Raw genomic sequence first — 23,186 nt, 5'->3', positions numbered from 1 at the left:
TAATTTAAGTCTCGCTTCCTGCCTCTGGTAAAGCATTACATCTTATGCAGCCTCCTTGCTTACAAAGTCGAGCTATGTCAGCAAGGAAGAAGGCCAGTGAAAGTGGCAAATGAAAGATGTGGATCTTCATCTACCTTTGAGGTTTATTTTCCCTCCTGTCTCCCTCCTCCTTCTGAATGCGTGCCTTTTCATTGTGGCAGCTTTCCCTCCTCTTTCCCACTGATTGCCTCAAAAACAAGCTTCTCACATCCCATGCTCTTGGATGTGAAAGCCCCGTTCAGCTGAGAAAGTATGTTTTGTGCAAAGTATTATGCTAAGCTAATCAAATACAGCCAAAGTTTGGGTACAGGAAACCTAACCTGAGAAGGAGAGAATGGAAATGAATGCCATAACTGTATATCATTCTCTTCCACATCTTGGGACTCTATCCAACTCCCAATTCATGGTGTTTTGAATCCTCCTCTTGAGTTGATGTCAAAGTGATAGGAAATAGTGAAGCATGTACTGTTGTCGCCTGGGGAAGGTCTCTTCTCATATCTGCCTTGAATTTGTAAAGGGCTTTAACAAGTTTCATTCAATCACCATAAGTGCTTTAAGAGAAGACCATTACTTGATAGATGACTGAGCTGACACTCTGACCTTGAGCCCTATATTCCTCACTGTACATGAGCCTTGCCTATGCGTTGCTCCCTGCTCATGTTTTCTTGGCCTTTGGAAATACACATAGACTTCCAAAGCAATGGACAGCACAAGCTCAGGCTGGAATGAAGCAACTATGTTGAATTTTGACTAGTCAGAAAGCTAGGTTCCTGAGATACTCTACCCTTTCCTTCCCTGACAGATCCTGCTGCTGGGGGCCATGATGATTATTGCTAAGTAAATATAACTCTATGCCTATAATCTCAAATCAACATAGGAGAAAAAGAGAGAAAGCAGGCTAATGAAGAAAGGAATCCTGGGCAAGTTTTAATCTGTTAAATACCATCTCTCTTCACAGATTATCAGTCACAAAATAAAAAAAGGTCTATTCCCCAGGGTCTACTGCTACCACCAAGGTTTTAGAACCACACTGATTTCATTTGGAATTTTCTCACATGCAACAGTGGTGAGAAAAACAACTATAATAGAAGTTAAAACAGCAGATAATGTCACACAACTATCAATGGAACGTGCTTTTGCCCACATTCTTACTTAATCATGACCATAACCCTAAGGGATCCGTAGCTATTGTCATCTTTTTTCAGGTGAGGAAATTATTGACACTTGGGAGAACTTAAGGAACATACCCAAGCTGCCCAATGAGCACCAGAACTAGGATTTACCCAGGTTTACTTGGCCCTGATGAGTGTAGGTCTGACTTGGTGCCATGGGAATGTGCACAAGAGGCCTAGGTTCAAGCTCAGCATTGCCACTTGCTTGTCAAGGGAATAATGAACATCTTTTTTGATCTCTCTGAGTCTCAGTTTTCCATCTATAAAATGAGAGCAATTACTACTTTGCAGCATTGTTAAGATTCTATAGAATATGTATAAAAGGCCCAGCAAAGTATTTGACTCACTGATGGTAGTAAAAAAATGATAGTTTCTGCTGTTGTTTCCAGATGTCTAGAGCCTCTCTCTGTCTAGAAAAAGAAAAAAGAGCCGGGCTCGGTGGCTCACCTGTAATCCCAGCACTTTGAGAGGCTGAGGCGAGTGGACTGTCTGAGCCTGCGGGTTCGAGACCAGCCTGGGCAACTTGGCGAGACCTTGTCTCTACAATAAATAAAAAATTAACTGGGCACGGTAATGCACGCCTGTAGTTCCGGCTATTTGGAAGGCCGAGGTGGAAGGATCACTGGAGCCCAGCAGGTTGACACTGGGGTGGCCATGAGCATGCCACTACCCTCCAACCTGGGCAATGGAGTAAGACTCCAACTCAAAAAATAAAATTAAATTAAAAGAAATTTAAAAAGGAAAAAAGTATTAGGATTCTGATATTAGAGTTGACTTTCCACATGTTTTAAACTCTTTAGTTCTATAACCTCAGTGCCTTCTTTTGTGACCAAAGGTGAAATAGTGCTCTGGACACTCAACCAGGAAGGTCGGTGGTGGAATGAAGCAAGCAGGTTTTTCAGAAGTTTGTCTCAGAGAGTTTATTCCAAAGCTGAAGACAAAATTTGTTTTCATTCAGTAGCTATACCCAGAATCAGCCTGAGAATGATCAAAGATAACATATTTTTCCTCTGATTTTTTTTTTCTTTCCATCTTTTCTTATGCCAAAGGCTTCACCCAAAAAATTGCCTGGGTGTGCGCCAGTTTGCTGAGACAATGATGTGTGCTGTGCTTTACGACGCAGCCAACAGCTTCATCCACCAGCACTTTGTGGAAGTGTCTATGTCGGAAGAGTTCCTGGCTCTGCCCTTGGAAGATGTGCTTGAGTTAGTGTCTCGGGATGAGCTGAATGTAAAATCTGAGGAGCAGGTATGTGAGCACAGTAAGTCTATGCAGGTGACATGAGATGATGTATTTTCTTTTTTTTTTTTTTTGAGTCTCACTCTGTTGCCCAGACTGGAGTGCAGTAGCTGCTCCCGGCCACCGCAGCCTCGACCTGTTGGGCTCCGGCCGTCCTTCCGCCTCAGCCTTCCAAGTAGCTGGGACTACAGGTGCGCGCTACCATGCCCAGCTGATTTTTGATTTATTATAGAGATGAGGTCTCGCCAAGTTGCCCAGGCAGGTCTTGAACCCGCGGGCTAAGGCAGTCCACTCACCTCAGCCTCCCAAGGCACGGAATTACAGGCTGAGCCACCAATCCCAGCTGAGATGATGTATATTCCAATCTTTTTTTTTTCTGCAAAATTAAGATCATGACATGTATGTAGCTGATGTATACTATGAAGTTTGTTTTATAATATTCATTTTCATGAAAACTTTTAATGCATTTTAGTGTCTAAATAATAGTCTATTGAGTTTCTTAGCCTTAATCCCCTCATTCTTGGATATTTGGGTTATTTCCAGTATTTACTATTAGAAATAATGCTGCTGTGAACTGGAAATAACCACATAAATAACTTTTTGAAAGAATCTTCTCTAAAGAACGGCAGAACATTGGGACAGCTGCAGGAGAGGACTGTGAAGTCGAGGGGCTTTTTTTTTTTTTTAAGGTGAGAAATTACAGCATTTTAACTACTGATGGGAATTTTCCGGGAGAGGGAAGAATTGGTAATGCAGGAGAAATGAGAGAATAGTTGTTGGAATGATGTTCTGGAGAAAATGAGAGGAAGCAGAGTCTAGAGCACAAAGGGGATGCAGGTGCATATTTAATAGGAGCACAAGCTGCCCACCCACAGCAGCAGAGGGAGAGCTGGGTGCACACAGATACAGAGATGCTGGTAGATTCTTACTGACATTCTCTTCTGATTTGTTTCTATTTGCCCAGCTAGAGTGAGGATGAGGAAGGAATGTTAGAAATTTGGAGAGAGATGAAAAGGTGTGATAGTCCTTGTGGCAAAGGAATGCTAGGGAAGTGAAGAGGGCTTGATAGGGGACAGGGGCTGATGAGATTAGTAGTCCCAAATTTTAAATAAACTGGTCAGCTTTGTTGTGTGCTTTCTATCGGCTGTGTATACTGGTGCAGGTACAGAATGGGGGATAAGTTGAATTTTAAGAGCTGGACTTCACCCAGGTAGAGAATTTTTTCCAGGTGAGTGTGATTAAGGGAGATAAGCGCATAGCATGGCATTGAGGCCACCTGCATAATAATCCATAGACCCATACTGGATAAGAGGGGTGAGGAAATAGGCCAAATATGGAGAGCTGAGAATGAGGTTAGGGGATGCTGTCAAAGGCTAATTGGAGTCATTTACTGAACTGGAAAGATTGGAGGTGTTGGTCATACTTAAAATTGTGGAAGAGGTGAAGCTATTGATAATACCAGGGGATAGTCATCATGGGTAAAGCTATTGGCAAAGCAAGATTTGGACAATCATAGTGTCCTCTATGAACAAACAAGACAGATCTTGGAGTGGTCAAGAAAACAAGGAGTAGCCGGGCTCGGTGGCTCAGCCTGTAATCCCGCGCCTTTGGGAGGCTGAAGTGAGTGGATTGCCTGAGCCCGCGGGTTCGAGACCCGCCTGGGCAGCGAGACCTCATCTCTGTAATAAATCAAAAAATCAGCTGGGCATGGTAGCGCAAGCCTGTAATTCCGGCTACTTGGAAGGCTGAGAAGGAAGGATTGCCAGAGCCCAGCAGGTCGAGGCTACGGTGGCCGGGAGCAGCCACTGCACTCCAGTCTGGGCGACAGAGTGAGACTCCAACTCAAAAAAAACAAACAAAACAAAAAAAAAAAAGAAAAGAAAACAAGCAGCAAAGGATGAGCCTTTCTGGTCAACAAAGGAGTGGTGCGAATTGTCTTAAAAGGATGGTGAGTAAATGTTATTTTTGGCAGAGTGTGGTGAGGGCTGCCAGTGAAGGGTGTCAAATGCAAGGTGAGGAGTTTGGACCTGGCTCTGCAGGCACTGGGAGCATCACCTCTGCCTTTGGTCAGCTGAGAAGTCAGCTTGGGATATGTCAAATCAAGAATTCTGGCCTGCCATGCAGCTATGGTTCAGCAGGAGAGCTCCAGCCTCCAAGAGGCAAGTTGCTGGGGTGTTAATCACAACTCAGCTAATTTCCTGAGTACCAGAGCACCTCTACCCCTAAATATTAGTGACCTCTGGAAAAGTGAACCCTTAGCTCGGCAGCATAGGCACTGTGATTTAGAGGAAAGAGCCTCATCTCAAGAACAAAGTGTTCTGTCCCTAGCTCTTCCGCTAATTAATATGACCTGGGGCAGCTCACATTTATTTGAGTGAAACGTGTTGTAAGGGCTGTAGGGTTTCAGAGGGAGATATCCTTGTGGCTGAAGCCATTAAGAAAGTCATATTGGTTTTATTGTAGAGATGAGGTCTTGCCTGCCCAGGCGGGTCTCGAACCCGCAGGCTCAGGCAATCCACGCACCTCAGCCTCCCAAAGGTAGGGGATTACAGGCTGAGCCACAATTCCGGCTACTTGGAAGGCTGAGGCAGAAGGATCGCCGGCGCCCAGCAGTTCAAGGCTGTGGTGGCTGGGAGCGGCCACTGCACTCCAGTCTGGGCGACAGAGTGAGACTCCAACTCAAAAAAAAAAAAAAAAGTCATATTGGAGAATATGAATCTTGAGCCAAGCCTTACAGACAAAGGAATAGGGTCAGTGCAGGAGCAGCAGGAAGGGAAGCAAGCATTTTGTTGTGACATAGAAAGGAATTAGGTGCCATTGGCGGCTTTTCATTAGGAAATCATAATTCTAGTACAAGTCAGGAAGCTGTTCCAGTAATCTAGGAAGTGGGGAAGAATCGGATTTCGGAGACAAGTAGGAGGAAAGACTGATGGGCCCAAGTGACTGCGTCAGTATAGGAAATGGAGGAACAGAGATTGGGAGTGCAAGGGTGTGGCCTCTGGGTGGGAAGAGTTGCTACCATAACTTCCACTCTGTTATGGCAGGTCTTTGAAGCTGCACTGGCCTGGGTCAGGTATGACCGGGAGCAGAGGGGGCCCTGCCTGCCTGAGCTGTTGTCCAATGTCCGCCTGCCCCTCTGCAGGCCCCAGTTCCTGTCAGACCGAGTGCAGCAGGATGACCTGGTGCGTTGCTGCCACAAATGCCGGTGAGTGAGGATGGGCCTGCATAGGACAAGTCAAGGGTCTGGGCAGGGAAGAGGACCTGGTCACCTGTTCCAGCTTAGGGGAGGAAAGATTTGGAGTGGTTGGTCTAATTCATGGCATTCAGATTGGTCTGTGTAGAACCTGGAAGAGAAAGGGTTAAGAACCCGAACCTACACCTTGAGCAGAAGTGTGCCAAGTGGGAGCATCAAAGCAGAAGGAGCTTTCCTCTCCTGAGTTATCTGAGGACTTTCTAGCATCTTCATCCACTGAGCTATTTATGAATGTACAAATACCTTTACTGCCTGCCCCGACCCTATCACATCAGCAGCTCACATGGTGATGCAAATGGGACTCCTCATCCTCTTCAGTGAATATTAGTAGTGCTCTGGTGGGGGGCCTCTGGTGGGGGGCCTCTGGTGGGTTTAGTCTTTGCATCTAGTGGTGAACAAGAGGAGGTCATGCTAACCAGCACATGAAGTTTCCAGCAGAGTAAATCAGTGACAACATGGCACCACAGAGCTACCTCAACAGTTCATGAGATGGCATACCTATAGGAGGATTGTTATAAAAGCAGAGCAGCAGAGAAAAATGTTTATCCTCCTTCAAATTGTCATATCCAATGAATGAATTTTGTTTCTCCTTTGCTGGTAAAATTTTTGCACATATTCAGCTTCTCCTTCATTTTCCCATCCCTGGTTGGCATCAACTGGTTCAGGAGGAAGTCAGTGCCTGTCAGTAGCAGGCAATGTGTGTCAGAAAGGGCTGGAGGTACCTAGGGTCCTGTGAGCAGCAGCCTGGAGAGTACTGTTGAGGAGATTGAACTTAATTTTGTTGGCAGTGAGTAGCTATCAAGGGTTCTTAGAAAACTTGGAATATAGTGTGCAGGGTGGAATAGAGGGATGAGTGAGGCAGGGAAATGTGTCAGGAGTGGTTGGCTGCTGCTGCCACGGTATAGGTGGGGGTGATTTACTGCAGAGTGTGAGTCACTGCTTGACAAACCTCCCAAGCCCAGCCACTTTAGCCACCACCCTGTTTTTCTCATGCCTGGTCTGTGTCTGTTAGAAGATATTCATTCTGATTACACTAGCTGAGGGGGTCTCTGCTCATCTTTCCCCTGCAATTTTGAGCATGTCTCAATAGCCAGCCACGTATGGTTTTCCCAGAACTCACATGGGTTGAGACCAAATCTTCCAGAAGCCTTCTCCTCCCAGGTTTCCCCTGCAGTTAGGGATGGGGGAGCCAGACTCAAAGTGCAAATGTGAACCAGGTGGAGAGGCTACCTCCTGTCCTAACATCTTGCACCTTATTCCAGGGACCTGGTAGACGAAGCAAAGGACTATCACCTTATGCCAGAACGCCGGCCCCATGTGCCGGCTTTCAGAACTCGGCCCCGCTGCTGCACATCAATCGCTGGTCTTATCTATGCCGTGGGGGGCCTCAACTCAGCAGGTACCTTCCAACTCCCCTTTGTAGACACCCCCATCTTGGATTCCATGGATGAAGAAGCACCAAACACAGCCTGGCCCTTCTGATTCCTCTCCTATGTGCTGTCACTGCCCTCGCCCCTCCTGATTTTATATAATCCTTCTGCAGTTAGAGCATGTCATGTATTTATGCCATTGAATCAGAACATCAGTGCTAAAGAGGCCTTTTGGAGTCCTTGAGGCCTAACCCCCTCACCTTATGATGAGGAAATTGAGGCCCAGAGAACTCTCGCTGTGTTCAAACAGGTTGTTTTGGCACAGCAAGGACTGAAACTTGGATGTCCTGACTCCTGAACCAGCACTTTTCCTCTGATATCACATTGACTGTGGTACAGCATTTACTGCCTAGGATACAGCCAGAGACCCAGTTCTATTACAGGCCATTCACATTTGGTCATATAGTTAGACTGTGAGAATGTCCACAAGAGAAAGAAGATAATCCAAATACACAAGGTCTGCCACTGTCAGTAATACTTTGTACTCTTCACCCACTGCCCCCCATGCCTCCTGGGAATCACACACATGTGTCATTGGCAGCTTTTGTATCATACAGTTAGGTTTTCAGGAAAGCTTCATTCCCACCCCATCCCCAGGGGGATTAGTGGACAGTCCTGGGCAGTTTTGTTTTTAATTGAAGGTTAATGAGAAGTGGGTACTAGCCGCTGCTTGTTAATCATATGACCTGGAAAAGGTAAGTCTTCAACTCAGAAATACATGCTGAGGCCGGCCATGGTGGCTCATGTCTATAATCCTAGTGCTTTGGGAGGCCGAGGTGAGAGGATTGTCTGAGCCCACGGGTTTGAGACCATCCTGGGCAACTTGGTGAGACTTCATCTCTACAATAAATAAATTTTTAAAAATTAGCCTGTTATGGTGACCCACACCTGTAGTTCCAGCTACTTGGAAGGCTGAGGTGGAAGAATCGCCTGAGCCCAGCAGGTCGAGTCTGTGGTGGCCATGAGCATGCCACTGCACTCTAGCCTGGGTGACAGTGAGACTCCAGCTCAAAAAAAAAAAAAAAGAAGTATGTGCTGGAGTGTGGCAAGTGCTAAATGCCCCAAAGCACAGCAATGAGAGAGTTTTTGTTTTTTGAGTCACAGTCTTACTTTGTTACCCAGGCTGGAGCGCAGTGACGTACAGCCCCCCAAGTAGCTGAGACTACAGTTTGAGCAACCACTCCCAGTTATTTACTTACTTATTTTTTTAGTGGAGATGAGGTCTCACTATGTTGCCCAAGCTGGTCTCAAACTCCTGGGCTTAAGTGATCCTTCCACCTCAGCCTCCCAAAGTACTAGGATTATAGGCGTGAGCCACCATGCAGGCCCAGTGGAAAAAATATTCTATTCTTTTGCTTTTATCTTTGGCTGTAAGTGAAGTACCTGATTGTAACTGAAAACAACCCTCTCTCTAAAAATTAAATGTCTCCTGTCTGATTCTAATTTTCCTTGAAGAATTAGGTTTGAAGTTTTCATGGCTGAAATTCTTAGTGGGCCCTTGTGCCTTGAGTAATTCTGTAGGACTAGCTAAGAGAAGTCAAATGTTCCATATAACCAATGCCCAATAGCTATGATCTAAACAAGTGGTCTCATTTGTTTTAATTTGAGTAGCAAATTTTTATGCAGGTGATTCCTTGAATGTGGTGGAAGTGTTCGACCCCATTGCCAATCGCTGGGAGAAATGCCATCCCATGACTACAGCCCGCAGCCGCGTCGGTGTGGCTGTGGTGAACGGGCTCCTCTATGCCATTGGAGGATATGACGGCCAGCTACGGCTGAGCACCGTGGAGGCCTACAACCCAGAGACGGACACATGGACCAGAGTGGGAAGCATGAATAGCAAGAGAAGGTATTCTGGAAGCCACGTGCAGCCCAAGTATATACACTGTGCATCTGGGAGCATCATGCTAGACGAGCAGGGGCACATAAAGTAAAACACAAGCTTTGGCCGGGAAATTTCCTGCAGCCAGGCCAGCCGCTACCGGTACCTTCTGGGAGCAAGCCCCCATCTGCTTAAAAGTAAATTGCCTGCCTTGCCCTTTGAGGAACGTGGGGAGACGAGACATGGACATGTGGAAGTTGTATTGTTATTTAAGTGCCAGATAAGGACTGAAAATGTGTATTATGGAAGATTCAAGGAGGGAGAAAAACTGGACTGGAACGTCTGGAAGATTTCAGGGAAGAGGTGGGATTAAAGTTGAAACCTGAAGAATAAGGAGGATTTACCTTTATTAGTGATCAAAGGAAATCCCAAGTGCTTTTATGTATACTTTCCTTCCCCAGGACTCCCCCCACATGTGTGCTTTCACTACCCAGTGAGTATGAACCAAAGCAATTCTCTTTACTTCAGGGTAAAAGACACACATTCTCAGGAGTACATGGGTGTGTTTACAAAGTAGACCAAGTTTATATGTCACTCTGCACATTTCAGCTGCCTGTTTCCTCTACCGCTTGCCTGCTCACATTATGTGAATAAGAAATGGGATTAGAGGACGTCCCGTGGTGCCTGCATTTAACCTTCTTAGTGCTGAGGTGACAGGTGGCATCTTTCCTTATGTCAGACATTTGGTGGAATACTTGCATGTTTGGGTGGTGGAAGGGCCGATACTGCTCAAGGCAGGAGAGGAAGGCAGTCCAAGGCCCTGCCTATTTACCCAGGACAGCTCTGTATCAGTCTCTTGTACACAGTGTGCTTCTTTGGCATATGCCTGATTTTAGAAGGGAAAAATTACATGATTTTTTTTTTAAGAAGCAGTTTGAAAACCACTGGACCAGTGACTCCCTAAGGACCTTTCTTGCTTTGTAATTCTGTGATCTAAGTGTTACCCTCACAGACCCCTTCACTGGCCATGCTTTAGGGTCTCTACTTGTAAGATTACATGACTGGGGCAAGGGAGGGGTGAGGTCAAAGCACTGCATGTATGGTGAGAGAGAAGAGTTAGTGTGGAAATCCTTTGCCACATGAAAGTGGGTGCTGGCCATGATATGCATGTTCCACATTCAGTGTTATTAGCATATGGGCATGAGCTAGGAGGGATCTGCCTTCATCCCAGTAAGACTAGATTCACAAAGGATCGTTTTGTGAAGTAGGTTCATTTTGGAAGAAAAAAATATGTTTGTAAGATCTGCTCCTCCCAAGAACACTCTCACAGTTCCTTTCGCCTGCCATCCCCACATTGGTGCTCCTTAGATACTTTGCAGATTTCTTTTTTTTTAGAAAGCAGGATTTATTGAGAGGACAGTGGGAGGGGACCTGAAGGGGTTGCCCCACTTTGCAGCTTTCTATGATTGAGTGACTCATTGCTGCATGCCCCAACCGTGAGTACCTTTTTTTTTTCTTTTGAACCAGGATCTCACTGTTGCCCAGGCTGCAGTGCAGTGGCACGATCACAGCCTCGACTTCCTGGGCTCAGGTGATCCTTCCACCTCAGCCTCCCAAGTAGCTGGGACTACAGGTACACACTACCATGCCCAGCTAATTTATTGTAGAAACAGAGTCTCACTATGTTGTCAAAGCTGGTCTTCAATTCCTGGGCTCAAGCAATCCTCCCACCTCCACCTCCCAAAGTGCTGGTATTACAGGCGTGATCCACTGCACCTGGCCACAAATAACCTTTTTGCTTTGACTGCAATCAGTTGTCCTTCCTTATATGTCTGCTCTGGGTTACTTCTTTGCTTTGATGTTTTGCTATACTGGGTTTGGAGTGTTGTGTTGGAGGAAAGTCCTTTGGGTATTCCTTTCCTTCGCTGTGGTTAATGCCCTGTTATTAGTAGTGTGGGCCCAGTTTCATTTTATCCCCTTTAAATTATAGACTACCATAAAATGTTCTTAGTCACTTCTCTCCACATATCCCACACAGCTCTCTCTTTTCTGCCATGTTTCCTTCCTGTCTTCGCCAGTGTTCCAAGCCACCTCCATGGAGCTTTCTTACACTGTACTATTCCAGTCCACATTGGTCAACACATTCCCTTTTCACTTGCACCTTTAGGTCTTAGTTGATACAGTTTTGTGGCACCTCTTATTCATTCTCATACTGTTGTTGAACAGTTAATTTTTATGTTTGCTTTGCGTCCATATTCAGAAGGGTAGTAATCATGTCTAGTGAATCTGTCATCTTTCTATGGTCCTTGCCTAAACCAAGTCCCTCTCTTCTTTCAGGCTGGCTCAGGGGGTCTGTTATCAAGTCCCTCAAAGGGACATTGTATAGATCAGTTTGATTTTACTATGTGCACTTAAAAGGTAGCAGTAATCCTAGTGTATTTTATTCTCCTGTTTGTTAGACATTCATGTTTAATCTTCTCCAGCATCAGGTTTGCAAACATTGAATCAGGCAGCTTGGCATTTGTGCTTAATCACATCAAGCAACTTAGCATTCATGTTTAATTTCTTAATAAGACTTTGTGTAGAATGAAAGATGACATGATTATGCCAGACCCCTGAGTCTTTGATATTAGGAAATCATGGCATGGTGAAGGGTGGGGCAGTTGGGCTTATTTCATTTGAATCAGAGGCATGCCTCTCCCTGGGCAGCCCTGAGGAAAGACCCTTCCCACCCCCAAGCCATAGCTGCCTAACTGGACAGTGATTATGATGATTCTTCCTTCTTTTCAGGGTCCAGTAAGGGTTGAAAATAGCAAGTGTAGAGTGCCTGACACATGTAGTAAGTGCACAAGAAACAGGAGTGCAGCATCACCTACTAAGACAAATTAGGGGCCATGCATATAATGAAAATACATTTGTTAAACTTAATCGTGAATCAAGTGGGAAAAGTCAGAAGTTACACAACTTATGTTAAGGGCCTGTTATGTGCAAGACACCATACTCATCACTGTGGGAGGTCACATAAATGAAGACCCTTTCGTATCTTCCAGGAGGTCCCCAGTTGTTAAGAGGTGGTAATAGATTCCTGGTGCCCTGTGGTGCCAGAACAGGATGGCCTTGTGGGCAAGAGCTTTGGCTTGCTTACTACTCTAAACCTAGTGTGTAGGAAAGCGAGCCCTGTGAGTGACTGATAAAGAGCTGATGAATGAATGAATGAATGATTGTAACAAGTGCAATAATACAGCAAGAGGCTACTCTGGGAATGTGGGATCAGGAGAAAGTAATTCTTGCTGAGGGGAGGAAGAAGAAAGAGCAATTAGACCTAGCTCTTAATGGTAAATTAGACCCTTGGTATTGTAAAGTAGAAAGTGAGAATTTCAGGTAGATCAAGGACTGAGAAAAGAGGGGAGGGTTGGGGGAAGGGCAGCACAGGACAGGTTCGGTTGCCTCAGTTGTATACTTTTACTTAGTCACATACCTGGGATTTAGGTCTATTCCGGAAAGATGTAACTGATAGTGAGGTTTGTTTCTCAGTGGGCAGGAGAGCTGCCCTAAGAAGTCTGAGGCCCATCTGGGATGACAGCTCTGTCTGTTTCAGTGCCATGGGGACAGTCGTGCTGGATGGGCAGATCTACGTCTGTGGGGGCTACGATGGCAACTCTTCCCTCAACTCTGTGGAGACCTACTCACCTGAGACAGACAAGTAAGGACTCTCACTCTGCCCAGGGGACCACTGGAGCTTATTAAACAGTATAAAAATGAGAACTGCAATTTTTTGTTTGAGCTTCTTGGAGGTACAGAATGCCTTACTTTGTTTGTCCCATAGGACTTTGCATATAATAGGTATTTAATAAACTTTGGTTAAATGAACGAATGATTAAATAAATGTTTAAAACAAATAGTCTACATGGATACTTGAAAACATTGATCAAATGGTTTGTATCTCTTAACTAAATCAGCCCATTTTAATGGAAATGCAGGCAAGAGGGAGTAAGAAGTAAATGAACAGCATGTTCCAAAGTGTGTAGGATATGATTTGGAAAAAAGAAAACAAGTTATGGTTAAGGAAGCTTGGAAAATGCAGAGTCCTTGTCTTTCCATAATACATATTAACATTTTAAAGGCTCTGAAAAATTTTGTAATAAAGAATCCTGTTTAACCTCCTGTTTTATATATGATAACATCCTATGGGACTATTGTGGAACTCTCTTCAAAAAACACTGACAAGATTAGCCTAAATTTTTCATTTCAGTATTCCAATCCTCTCATATTATGTAATAAAAGCAAATTAGCTGAGTGGACTCATCAAGATGCTTTTAAGCCAATATTTTGTTCATTTAACCAACCTTATGTATCAGGCAGTAAGCTGGGTGTCTGAGATCCTTTAAGTAGCACCCAGTGTGGTGGGGGCCACAGATGCATCGTGACCATCCTGCTCTAGAGGCCTGTGTCAGGAGCTCTTGTGCACAGAGTAGGGAGCGCCTTCATCTCTTCCAGGGTTGCTGGGAAAGGCAGGGTGGCAGGGTTGTCTTCTGAGGTGCGACCTATCATGGACAACCAGTGAGAGATGCTCATCTAGGCAGCAGACAGCAAGAAAGGAGGCTTAGGTCAGAAAGAACACACTGTGAGCGAAGACAGCAATGATTATCTCATGGTCTAGAGCACAGAATGGGGAAGGAGACAGAGTGGGTGTGAAGGAACTCAGAGTCTGCCTTACAGGAGACAGTGAGGCACCACTGAAGGGGCATGTTGTAGCCATTGGAAGAGTGATCCCTCTGGCTGCATGGGGTCGGACAAGAAAGGTGTGAAAGCCAGGCTACCTGTAAGGAGGTTGTTGCAGGGGTCCAGCTAAGAGGCCAGAGCTCGGGTGTTGGTAGGGGGAATGGGAGTAAGCAATGACTAGGAAGCAAACCAGCCAGCACTCGGGGACCACAGGAATGTTGGGGGTGAGAGAGAAGAAGCCAAAAAAACCACTGAATTCCATAAGTACATAAACTAGATAGCTGGTGGTCCCATGAACAACACGAGAGAGTGCAGAGAAGGAGCTGATTTGTAGGAGAGAGGGGCCTTGTTCTAGACATGCTGATTTTGAGTATCCATGGAGATGAGCAGAGAAGACAGGCTATGGGTCTGAAGCTTGGGTGAGAGGCAGCAGCCAGAGAGCCATCAGCAGAAGCAGTGGGAGACGGATAAGATGTGGGAGGATGGCCAACACAGTTCACCCAAACCCTGCTGAACTGTTTGGGAGAACAGAAACCCTGAATCTCATGCCTCCCCTTCTATTTTGACTCTTTCCTGAAGGTGGACAGTGGTGACCCCGATGAGCTCGAACCGCAGTGCTGCTGGGGTTACGGTCTTTGAGGGCAGGATATATGTATCAGGCGGCCATGATGGTTTGCAGATCTTCAACAGTGTGAGTGTGGGCTCTTCAGGGCTAAGGGCACCTACTCCTTCCATCTTTGAGAGTTATTTTGAAAGACAGTTGTTTGAAAAAGTTTCAGCCTTGTCATTGCTAGATAAAGCATCATCTAATGAGGTTTCAGGCCATATATTGCATCTCCTGATTTTCTTAACTTCCAAAGAATGGAAGCCACAAAGGAGAGGCAAGGTATAGTCACACCTGCCACCACCACAACCACCCTGTTCAACTGTCATCAAATGCTGCATTTGACCTTGCATTAGACCTGTAGAGAGGTTGTTACAGGGGTCCAGCTGAGAACTTACAGTAAGCACAATTGTAAACCAAGTGTGAATTTACAATCATTTATATTCCTTTGCATAAGTTGTTTGAAATTGCATTTATTCTTTTAAAAAAGTTCAATGATCATTTATTAGTGGTTCCATAGAGTCCATCAGTGTTGTAGTGGAAAGTACCACGGACAAGTGACAGGAGACCCAGCTCTTAGCAGCTCAATCTTGGGCACATCCTTTATTTGTTTCTTTAGATGCAAACAGAAGGTGTCAGGTGAGATGGCCTCTCACTGCCCCATTTGCCCAGAGCACATGTGGGCAGTGCACCTTGTTCCTGGGCCTCCCACAGGAGTCTACCATCACAGGGGTCACTGTGCCCAGCAAGGTCACTCCTGGGACTGAGCTTTGACTCTGACTGCCCCTTACCTGTGCCTCTCTCCCTACTGCAGGTGGAGCACTACAACCATCACACAGCCACCTGGTACCCAGCAGCTGGCATGCTCAACAAGCGCTGCCGGCATGGAGCCGCCTCCCTGGGAAGCAAGATGTTTGTCTGTGGGGGCTACGATGGCTCTGGCTTCCTCAGCATCGCTGAGATGTATAGCTCTATGGCAGACCAGTGGTGCCTGATAGTGCCCATGCACACGCGCCGGAGTCGGGTCTCCCTCGTGGCCAGCTGTGGGCGCCTCTACGCTGTGGGGGGCTATGATGGACAGTCAAACCTCAGCTCAGTGGAGATGTATGACCCAGAGACGGACCGCTGGACATTTATGGCCCCCATGGGGTGCCATGAGGGAGGGGTTGGTGTGGGCTGTATCCCTCTCCTTACCATCTAAGACATAGGGTAGGATGTGGGAGGGATCTGGTACAGTTATAGGCACTTCCTTCCAGGAATAATCCCTCAGGAGCAGCAACAGACCAGAAGATGGGGTGAAATGTGAGCTCGCCGAAGGTACAGTTTTTCCAGGTGCTTAAGTCCTCCCTCACTGTGCTGCCCTTGTGACCTTCAGGCCTGGGTCTTCAAGATGCATAGCACGGGACAGAAGCCCCTCTGGGTCCCACAGCTGGTGACATGAAACTATTTGCTGGTCCACACGAACAACAAGCTCCATCCAAGCCTAGGTCCCACCCACCGCAGCTCTGTGGGCCACCCATCTACAGAAAGCCTTCCATCTGACGCTCCTCCCTGTCTGCTTGTTCTCCAGCCATGTCGGGACCAATTTGCCATGGAGAACCTGCAGTGGCCAAGCCTGTTGGGAACTGTGGGGCATAGCTGAGCGACAAAGGACATACTCCAGATATTCTCCCTGCCTGTGGTGGTGTGGCTGCAGCACTGGGCCGGCTGCACACAAGCACATTCCTTCTTCTATTGTAGGGCACAGAGGATTTTGTCCTCATCACTGGGTAAGCAGGGAAAACAGAAGTTTTTTGCATGTCTAATTTTGGGATTTCAGTGAGGTCTTTTTCATCTTGTCCAGGAGAAACAGAAGGGAAATAAAAGATACTTGAAAGAAACTGAAGGAAATTTAAACAAAGCAACACTTGAAAGAAACTGGAAAAGAAAATTACTTTTTTATGTGAATGTATATTACAGGAAGAAAAAAGCATAAAAGACGCTGAAGGCAAACACGTGTTTAAATGGAAAGCTGCCTGACATGAGACGGGTGGTGTCCACTCCACATTCGGATCCCAGGGTCCTGAGGCCTCGCATAATGCTGTGGTTCCCTCTGAGCCTCAGCATGTCTGGAATCAGTGCATTCTTGACTGGTTCTGAAGCAAGGTGCTCATGGAGTTTGTCTTCACACCGACCATCAGAGGACTTTTTTAATCGTAGGCTTAGCAAGTCAGCTGTCGGCTGAATTACTGCCACTCTTCTAGGTGGGAGCTCTTAGCAGTCGCTGGGGGCTCCACATGCCCCTGTGATTACCTCCCACTGCTACCGCGGCGCTCATTCAGACTTCCCACTCTCACATTCCTTCCTTTTTTGACCAGCAGGAAACAGCAGGTCTAGCCAGACTCTCACTTGCCCATCTGTCGTTCTTGGACGATTTTCCTCATTGTGATGCTTCTGGGGCACATTGACCATTTGCACCTCTAGAAGCTAACCAGGGGCTTCCTCCTTCTACCAGCCATGGGCTGGCTTGGTCTGGTGACCTTGTCTACCCCCACCATTGCACACTGCTCCTTCATCCACTCGCCAATTCCAGGGCTCTGACCTCCCTCCAGCCCTTGGCAGACTGACCAGCATGGTGGACCTTTACATTTGAGCAAGCTGGCTTTATGACATAAAGAACTAAAGGCTGAAAGAATCTCTTGCTGCTGCAAAGAACAGATTTTATATTTCTTCCTCTAATCTTGGCAAAAGACCTCTTAAAGAGACTCTATACTCCTTCCTCCTTCTCCCTGGATGGGACCTTAATATAGCACATTGGGACCCAAAGAGGAAGACATTTTCTTTTACCAGTGCACTGGGCAGTGGGGCTGTCCTTCAACTGCTGCTGCCAAAATCTGGTTTTCTAAAATTCTTCTAGTAGAGACTAAAAGAGGATACAACTTCTTTAACCCAAATCTGGGTCTTAGAGTCCCAATCTCTATCTGGTAGGTTTCCTGTCCTTTGCTGCCTGCCCAGGGTGAATGGCCTGGAAGCCTGTTCAGAAAGGCACAATGTAGAGCCTGGGTGTCTTCCCCACCCCAGGACCTTCAGGTTTACTAGTGTGTGCAATCGCCATGTATTCAGAGGGAAGTACCTTTGTTAGCTGCAACTTAGGAGCTGGGCCTCTGCTACAAGCACTTGAAAATGATATTTTTATTTTAAAAGTCTCAACAATCTGATATCTGATATAGTTTAACCTGGGCTCCTAGTGGAGCTCCACTGTTTCTTCCTCTCTCCTGGTTTGCCTAAGGAGGTAGACTCAGAAGGAGGTTAGTGTGTGTATTTCCTGTTAGGAGTATATCAGTGCTCATTTTATTATAAAGCCCCTTTCTTTTGTGAATTTGAAACAGCACTGATGAACCTGGATTGTAAAGGTGTTAAGAACCTGTCAGCTGGGCATGATGGCACACACCTGTTATCCCAGCACTTTGGGAGGCTGAGGTGGGGATCGCTTGAGGCCAAGAGTTCAAGACCAGCCTGAGCAACATAGCGAGACCCTCATCTCCACAAAACTTTTTAAATTAGCCGGACATGGTGGCACACACACCAGCTACTCAGGAGGCTGAGGCAGGAGGATCACTTGAGCCCAGGAATTGGCGGCTGCAGTGAGGTGTGATCACGCCACTGCACTCCAGCCTAGGTGACAGAGTGAGACCCTGTCTTTAAAAAAAAAAAATCTGTCAGTGGGCTACTGAGTGGGCCTCACTGGGTCCTTAGGATGCTGGCCCAGTTTTGCCACTGGGGATGATAGATCATTTTCCCCTGCTCTTGTAGTGGCCTTCCTGAGTCCATTTTTACTTCCTAACTGGGAAGTTACACTGCTGCACTGAGGTCAGTGTTTCCAAGTAAGATCAAGGCAATGCATCGATCTGGGCCCCAAGCACAAGTGAGCAAACACCAACATTTTTAAACTCTCCCAATCAGTTCCTCAGCCTGATGGCAAATGGCTGTTTGCAAGTGACTGGGCTAGCTCTTTGGTGTTGGAGGCTTTCCAACAGCCACATGAAAAGAAGAGACATCACCCAAGGATATTTTGAAAAGGACGTAATAAGGAGGTAGGACACACATTGTGTTCAGTAGGCCTTGGGGTCTAGCCCAACTCAGCCAAAGGACTGTGGCGGCACTGTCCTTGAGCATTCCACCTTCTTGGATAACACACAGAACCTTCTCTTTTAGATTTCATCTGAGATAACAGCCAGATGGGAGCTGAAGACCAGTCTCTTGACTTGACCACTGAGATGTGACTATCTAGGAATTCTGCCCTTCACCCCTCCCCCACTTTATTGTTTCCCTAAAAATCTTATTTCCTTTTATTTATAGAATGCATGTCTTTTGTGTTAAGAAACCAAAGAGAAATAAAGAAAGAGAACACTCCTAATAGCTCTTGCCCTTTCCTGATTTTTTTTTAAATATTAAAAGTAAATCATGACTGGGCACACACCTGTAATCCCAGCACTTTGCAAGGTGGAGGCAGGAGGATCACTTGAGCCCAGGAGTTCAAGACCAGCCTAGTCAACCTGGCAACTTCACCTCTACAAAAGAGTAAAAACAAAGTAAATTATATTTTACTGGAAAAACATATATATTGGACAATGGGATGTTTCTGTGAAAAGGGAAAAGCCAGACGTATAGCAAAAGCAATCTTTAAAGAGATTTGTGTATCTTATATGAATCATTCCTGATGGAAAACATGCAAATACTTCATTTGCATATTGTCACTGCACGTGGACTCCTGTCCAGATTGCCTCTGCTCTTGGATTTCCTCTTTTTTTCCCCTCACTGCAGTGTTCCCCAATGGAATGTGACTGTTGACTACCTAGAAACCACACCTCCAGCTGCTTTTTTATGCTCTAGGCCAGAGGTGTTTTGTTTTTGAGTGGGAGTCTCACTCTGTCGCCCATACTGGAGAGTAGTGGCGCGATCACAGCTCACTGCAACTTCAACCTCCGGGGCTTAGACAGTTTTCCCACCTCAGCCTCCTGAGTAGCTAGGACTACAAGTGTGTACCACCATGCCAGATAATTTTATATTCTTTGTAGAGGCAAGTTCTTGCTCTGTTGCCCAGGCTGGCCTCTAACTCCTGGCCTCAAGCATTCCTCCCACCTCAGCTTCCCAATGTGTTGTACTATAGGCGTGAATCACTGCATCCATGCTGGAAGTTTTTAAACCACAGATTCGTTCCTAGGACCCTCTTGAGTGATGGATTCCCTAAGGTTGGGGTACAACTTGGCACTCTGGTTCTAGCAAGTTTCCTTGGTGATTTGTATGCTCATCGATTGGTATGTGAGAACTGGACTCCTGTCTTTAGCTTCCACTTCCCCAAATACAGCCATGTTCCAGATCTGCCCTCCTAAGATTACACTCTGGTTACTGTGGTTGTGGACATTGGGAAACTCTTCAGTCACATTTTTCCAAAAGGCAGCTTGTGGTCAGTCTCATCCATTGAATAATGATTATACTCTTGAATGGCAAGTTTATTTTTTACATTTTTGGAATGTATATTACTCCCACACCCCGCCAGCACATTTTTCACACATAAACACTCTGCAAATTGAGTCTTACTTGGTCTTCTCAGTAATCCCCATGGAGCAGGTAGCATAGCTCATTTTAGCAACTGCCTCAGTAGGGCCAAGTAACTGACCTGAGTCATCAACTAACTGGTGGTATTGTCAAAAATTGAGACCAGGCCAGGCACAATGGCTTATGCTTGTAATCCCATCACTTTGGGAGGCCAAGGCAGGAGGATTGCTTAAGCCCAGGAGTTCAAGACTAGCCTGGGCAACAAAATGAGGCCTCAAAAAAAAAAAAAAAAATCAAAATTAGCTGGGCATGCCTATAGTCCCAACTACTTGGGGCTGAGGTGGAAGGATTTCCTGAACCCAGGTCAAGGCTGCAGTGATCCATGATCATGCCACTGCACTCCAGCCTGGACGATACAGTGAGACCCCAACTCAAAAAAATAAGTAAAATTGAAGCCTGATCCCCATATTCACAGTCCACCTTGTCTAACGGCAGCAGCGTCTTTGACCTATGAAATAGTTTGACCCATCCAGCCTCTGCACCACATATGTGGAGGTCTGCTCCCAACACTATGTTGGAGCTTGGAGAAACCGGCTGGGTAGCGAGGGCAAGGTTATAAAAGCAGGTGTCTTTGTGCTAAATAAATAAGAGCTAGCCAACCAGACCATTTGTAGGCTCTGCTCTGGGAGAAAGGTCAAATGCATATGAAGTAATAATAACACTCTCCCTGTAATGTACACCCCCTCAATCGAAGCAAAGAGCCTCATGGGTTAAGAGTGGACTGGTGACCGGGCTCGGTGGCTCAGCCTGTAATCCCAGCACTTTGGGAGGCTGAGGCAAGTGGATCAGCCCAGGCAAGTTGGCAAGTCCTCGTCTCTACAATAAATAAAAAATTAGCTGGGTGTGGTAGCACACACCTGTAGTTCCAACTACTTGGAAGACTGAGGCAGAAGGATCACCAGAGCCCAGCAGGTCAATACTGGGGTGCCTGTGAGAGTGACACTGCACTCCAGCCTGGGCAACAAAGTGAGACTCCAACTCAAAAAGAGTGGACTGGTGGGTCAAGCAAGACTCCTCTACTCAACTTTCTATTTCTTTTTATCTTTTTCATTTTTTGTTTTTGTTCTTTGGACTCCTCTCCCTTCATAACTAGCATCAAAGAGCCCACTCCTCCCCCAAAGTCCAGCTCTAATGGTTTGTTACTGCTGTTCACTATAACATAATGTTACACAACTAAAAAAATCACGTGGGAATTGTAGAATAGGAACTGTCTGACTTACTGTTCTCAATTCATGTCTTGTGGTTACAGATGTTTTTCTTTTTAACAGAGCTTAGTTCCCTCTTACTTTTTTCTGGTTCAGCAGTTCATGATAAAATCTAAACTCCATAGAAGGCTGCAGTGATAGTGGCACTTCTTCCCACTCAACCCCTCTAAAACATCTTTCAGGGTCTCAGCTTAGATGTCGCTTCTTGCAGGAAAACATTTCTGGTCAGCCCAGTGCCCCTCCTCTGTGCTTGCCCTTGGCTGTATCATACTGTGCAATGGCCTGTTTGCTTGTCTGTTTACCTGCTAGATGGTAAGCTCTATGCAACTCTCTTATTGTGGACCCAGCATTGGGCACAAAGAAAAGGCTCAACAACTGCTTCTTGAAGAACTCAAGGACAGTCAGGTATATCCACATTCAACAGTCGCCTGATCCCGCTTCCCTTGTCTTCCTCCATTTCACATTACTGATTTTTAAAATAGTTTTACTGAGGTATAATTTGTATACCTTAAAATTCATTTGACGTGTCCAGTGATTTTTAGTAAACATATAGGTTGTGCTACTATTACCACCATTCCGTTTTTAAATAGTTCCATCACTCAATGATTCCTTTTGCAGTTAATCCCCCTTTTCACCCCCATCCTCAGGCAACCACTATTTCACTTCGGCCCTACAGAATTTCCTATACTGGATATTTTATATAAGTGGAATTAAAGATTATGTGGTCTTTTGTGTTTGGCTTCCTATTTTAGAATAATGTTTTTGTGGTTCATTCATATTGTAGAATATGTTAGTGGTTCTTTTATTTTTGAATTGTATTCCACTGTATGGATATACCACATTTTGTTTATTCATTCACCAGTCTATGGATGTTTAGATTGTTTCCAATTTGAGGCTATTATGAATAGTACTGCTATGAGCATTCATGTCTAAATCTTTATGGACATTTTTTTGGTTTTTTGAGTTGGAGTCTCACTCTGTTGCCCAGGCTGGAGTGCAGTGGCATGCTCACAGCCACTGCAGCCTCAACCCGCTGGGCTCAGGCAATCCTTCCACCTCAGGCTTCCAAGTAGCTGGAACTACTGGTGCACACCACCACACCCAACTAATTTTTAAATTTATTGTAGAGACGAGGTCTTGCCATGTTGCCCAGGCTGGTCTCGAATCCCTGGACTCAGGCAATCCTCTTACCTCTGCCTCCCAAGGTGCTGGGATTATAGGCTTGAGCCACCACACCCGAGTGGACATATATTTTCATTCCTCTTGGGTAGATTCCTATGAGCAGAATTGCTGGATCATACAGTAAGTTTATATTTAATTTTTAAGAAACTGCCAAGCTTTTCCAAAGTGATTGTGTCATTTTACATTTCCACCAGCAATGTACAAATGTTCAAGTTTTCCACATCCTTGCCAACACTTGAACTTGCCTTTATTATTATACCCATTCTAATGGATTTGTAGTGGCATCTCATTGTAGTTCTAACTTGCAATTCTTTGACCTCTAATGACTTAGAGCATCTCTTCATGTGATTGTTAGCCATTTGTATATCTTTAGTGAAATATCCAAGTCTTGTCCATTTTTTAAAATTGGATCATGCCTCTTATTGATGAGTTGTAGGAATTCTTGCCATATCCCAGGTACAAATCCTTTATCAGATATATGATTTGCAAATGTTTTATCCAAGTCTTTTTGTTACTTATTTATTTTTTTATTTATTTTGAGTCAGAGTCTCACTCTGTCACCCAGGCTGGAGTGCAGTGGCATGATCACAGTCACTGCAGCCTCGGTTTACTGGGCCCAGGCGATCCTTCTGCCTCAGCCTTCCAAATAGCTGGGACACACATGTGCGCCACCATGCCTGGCCAATTTTTTGATGTATAGTAGAGACGAGGTCTTGCCATGTTGTCCAGGCTGGTCGCAAACTCCTGTGCTCAGGTGTTCCTCTTACAGCTTCTTAAAGTGCTGGGGTTACAGGTGTGGGCCACCGTGCCTGGCCCAGTTTTTTTTTTTTTTTTTTTTTAATGGTATCTTTTGAATTGTAAAAGTTTCTAACTTTGGTGAAATTTAGTTTATCAGTTGTTTATTTTATGGATCATGCCTT

At 45.5% G+C, this 23,186-nt stretch overlaps 1 protein-coding gene across 2 annotated transcripts in view; it reads left to right on the top strand.

Annotated features, from left to right (window-relative positions):
- KLHL18 (kelch like family member 18) overlaps positions 1–16,161 on the top strand; it is a 56,206-nt gene extending 40,045 nt beyond the window's left edge. The window contains exons 4-10 of one of the 2 annotated variants that reach the window (XM_021713507.1): positions 2,261–2,459; positions 5,495–5,655; positions 6,966–7,102; positions 8,745–8,982; positions 12,554–12,658; positions 14,257–14,368; positions 15,096–16,161. In XM_021713507.1, coding sequence (XP_021569182.1) covers positions 2,261–2,459; positions 5,495–5,655; positions 6,966–7,102; positions 8,745–8,982; positions 12,554–12,658; positions 14,257–14,368; positions 15,096–15,482 — 1,339 coding nt within the window. In that variant the 3' untranslated portion in view covers positions 15,483–16,161. The remainder of the gene's footprint in view (positions 1–2,260; positions 2,460–5,494; positions 5,656–6,965; positions 7,103–8,744; positions 8,983–12,553; positions 12,659–14,256; positions 14,369–15,095) is intronic. The other variant, XM_008060300.2, reaches the window with a different exon arrangement.
- The last annotated feature ends 7,025 nt before the right edge of the window (positions 16,162–23,186 follow it).

The sequence above is a fragment of the Carlito syrichta genome, unplaced genomic scaffold, assembly GCF_000164805.1.
Source record: "Carlito syrichta isolate Samal-C Ts95f unplaced genomic scaffold, Tarsius_syrichta-2.0.1 Scaffold304587, whole genome shotgun sequence".
NCBI classification, from domain to species: domain Eukaryota; kingdom Metazoa; phylum Chordata; class Mammalia; order Primates; family Tarsiidae; genus Carlito; species Carlito syrichta.
Note: the sequence above shows the minus strand (reverse complement) of the source record. Positions and strands in the feature narration are given on the sequence as shown.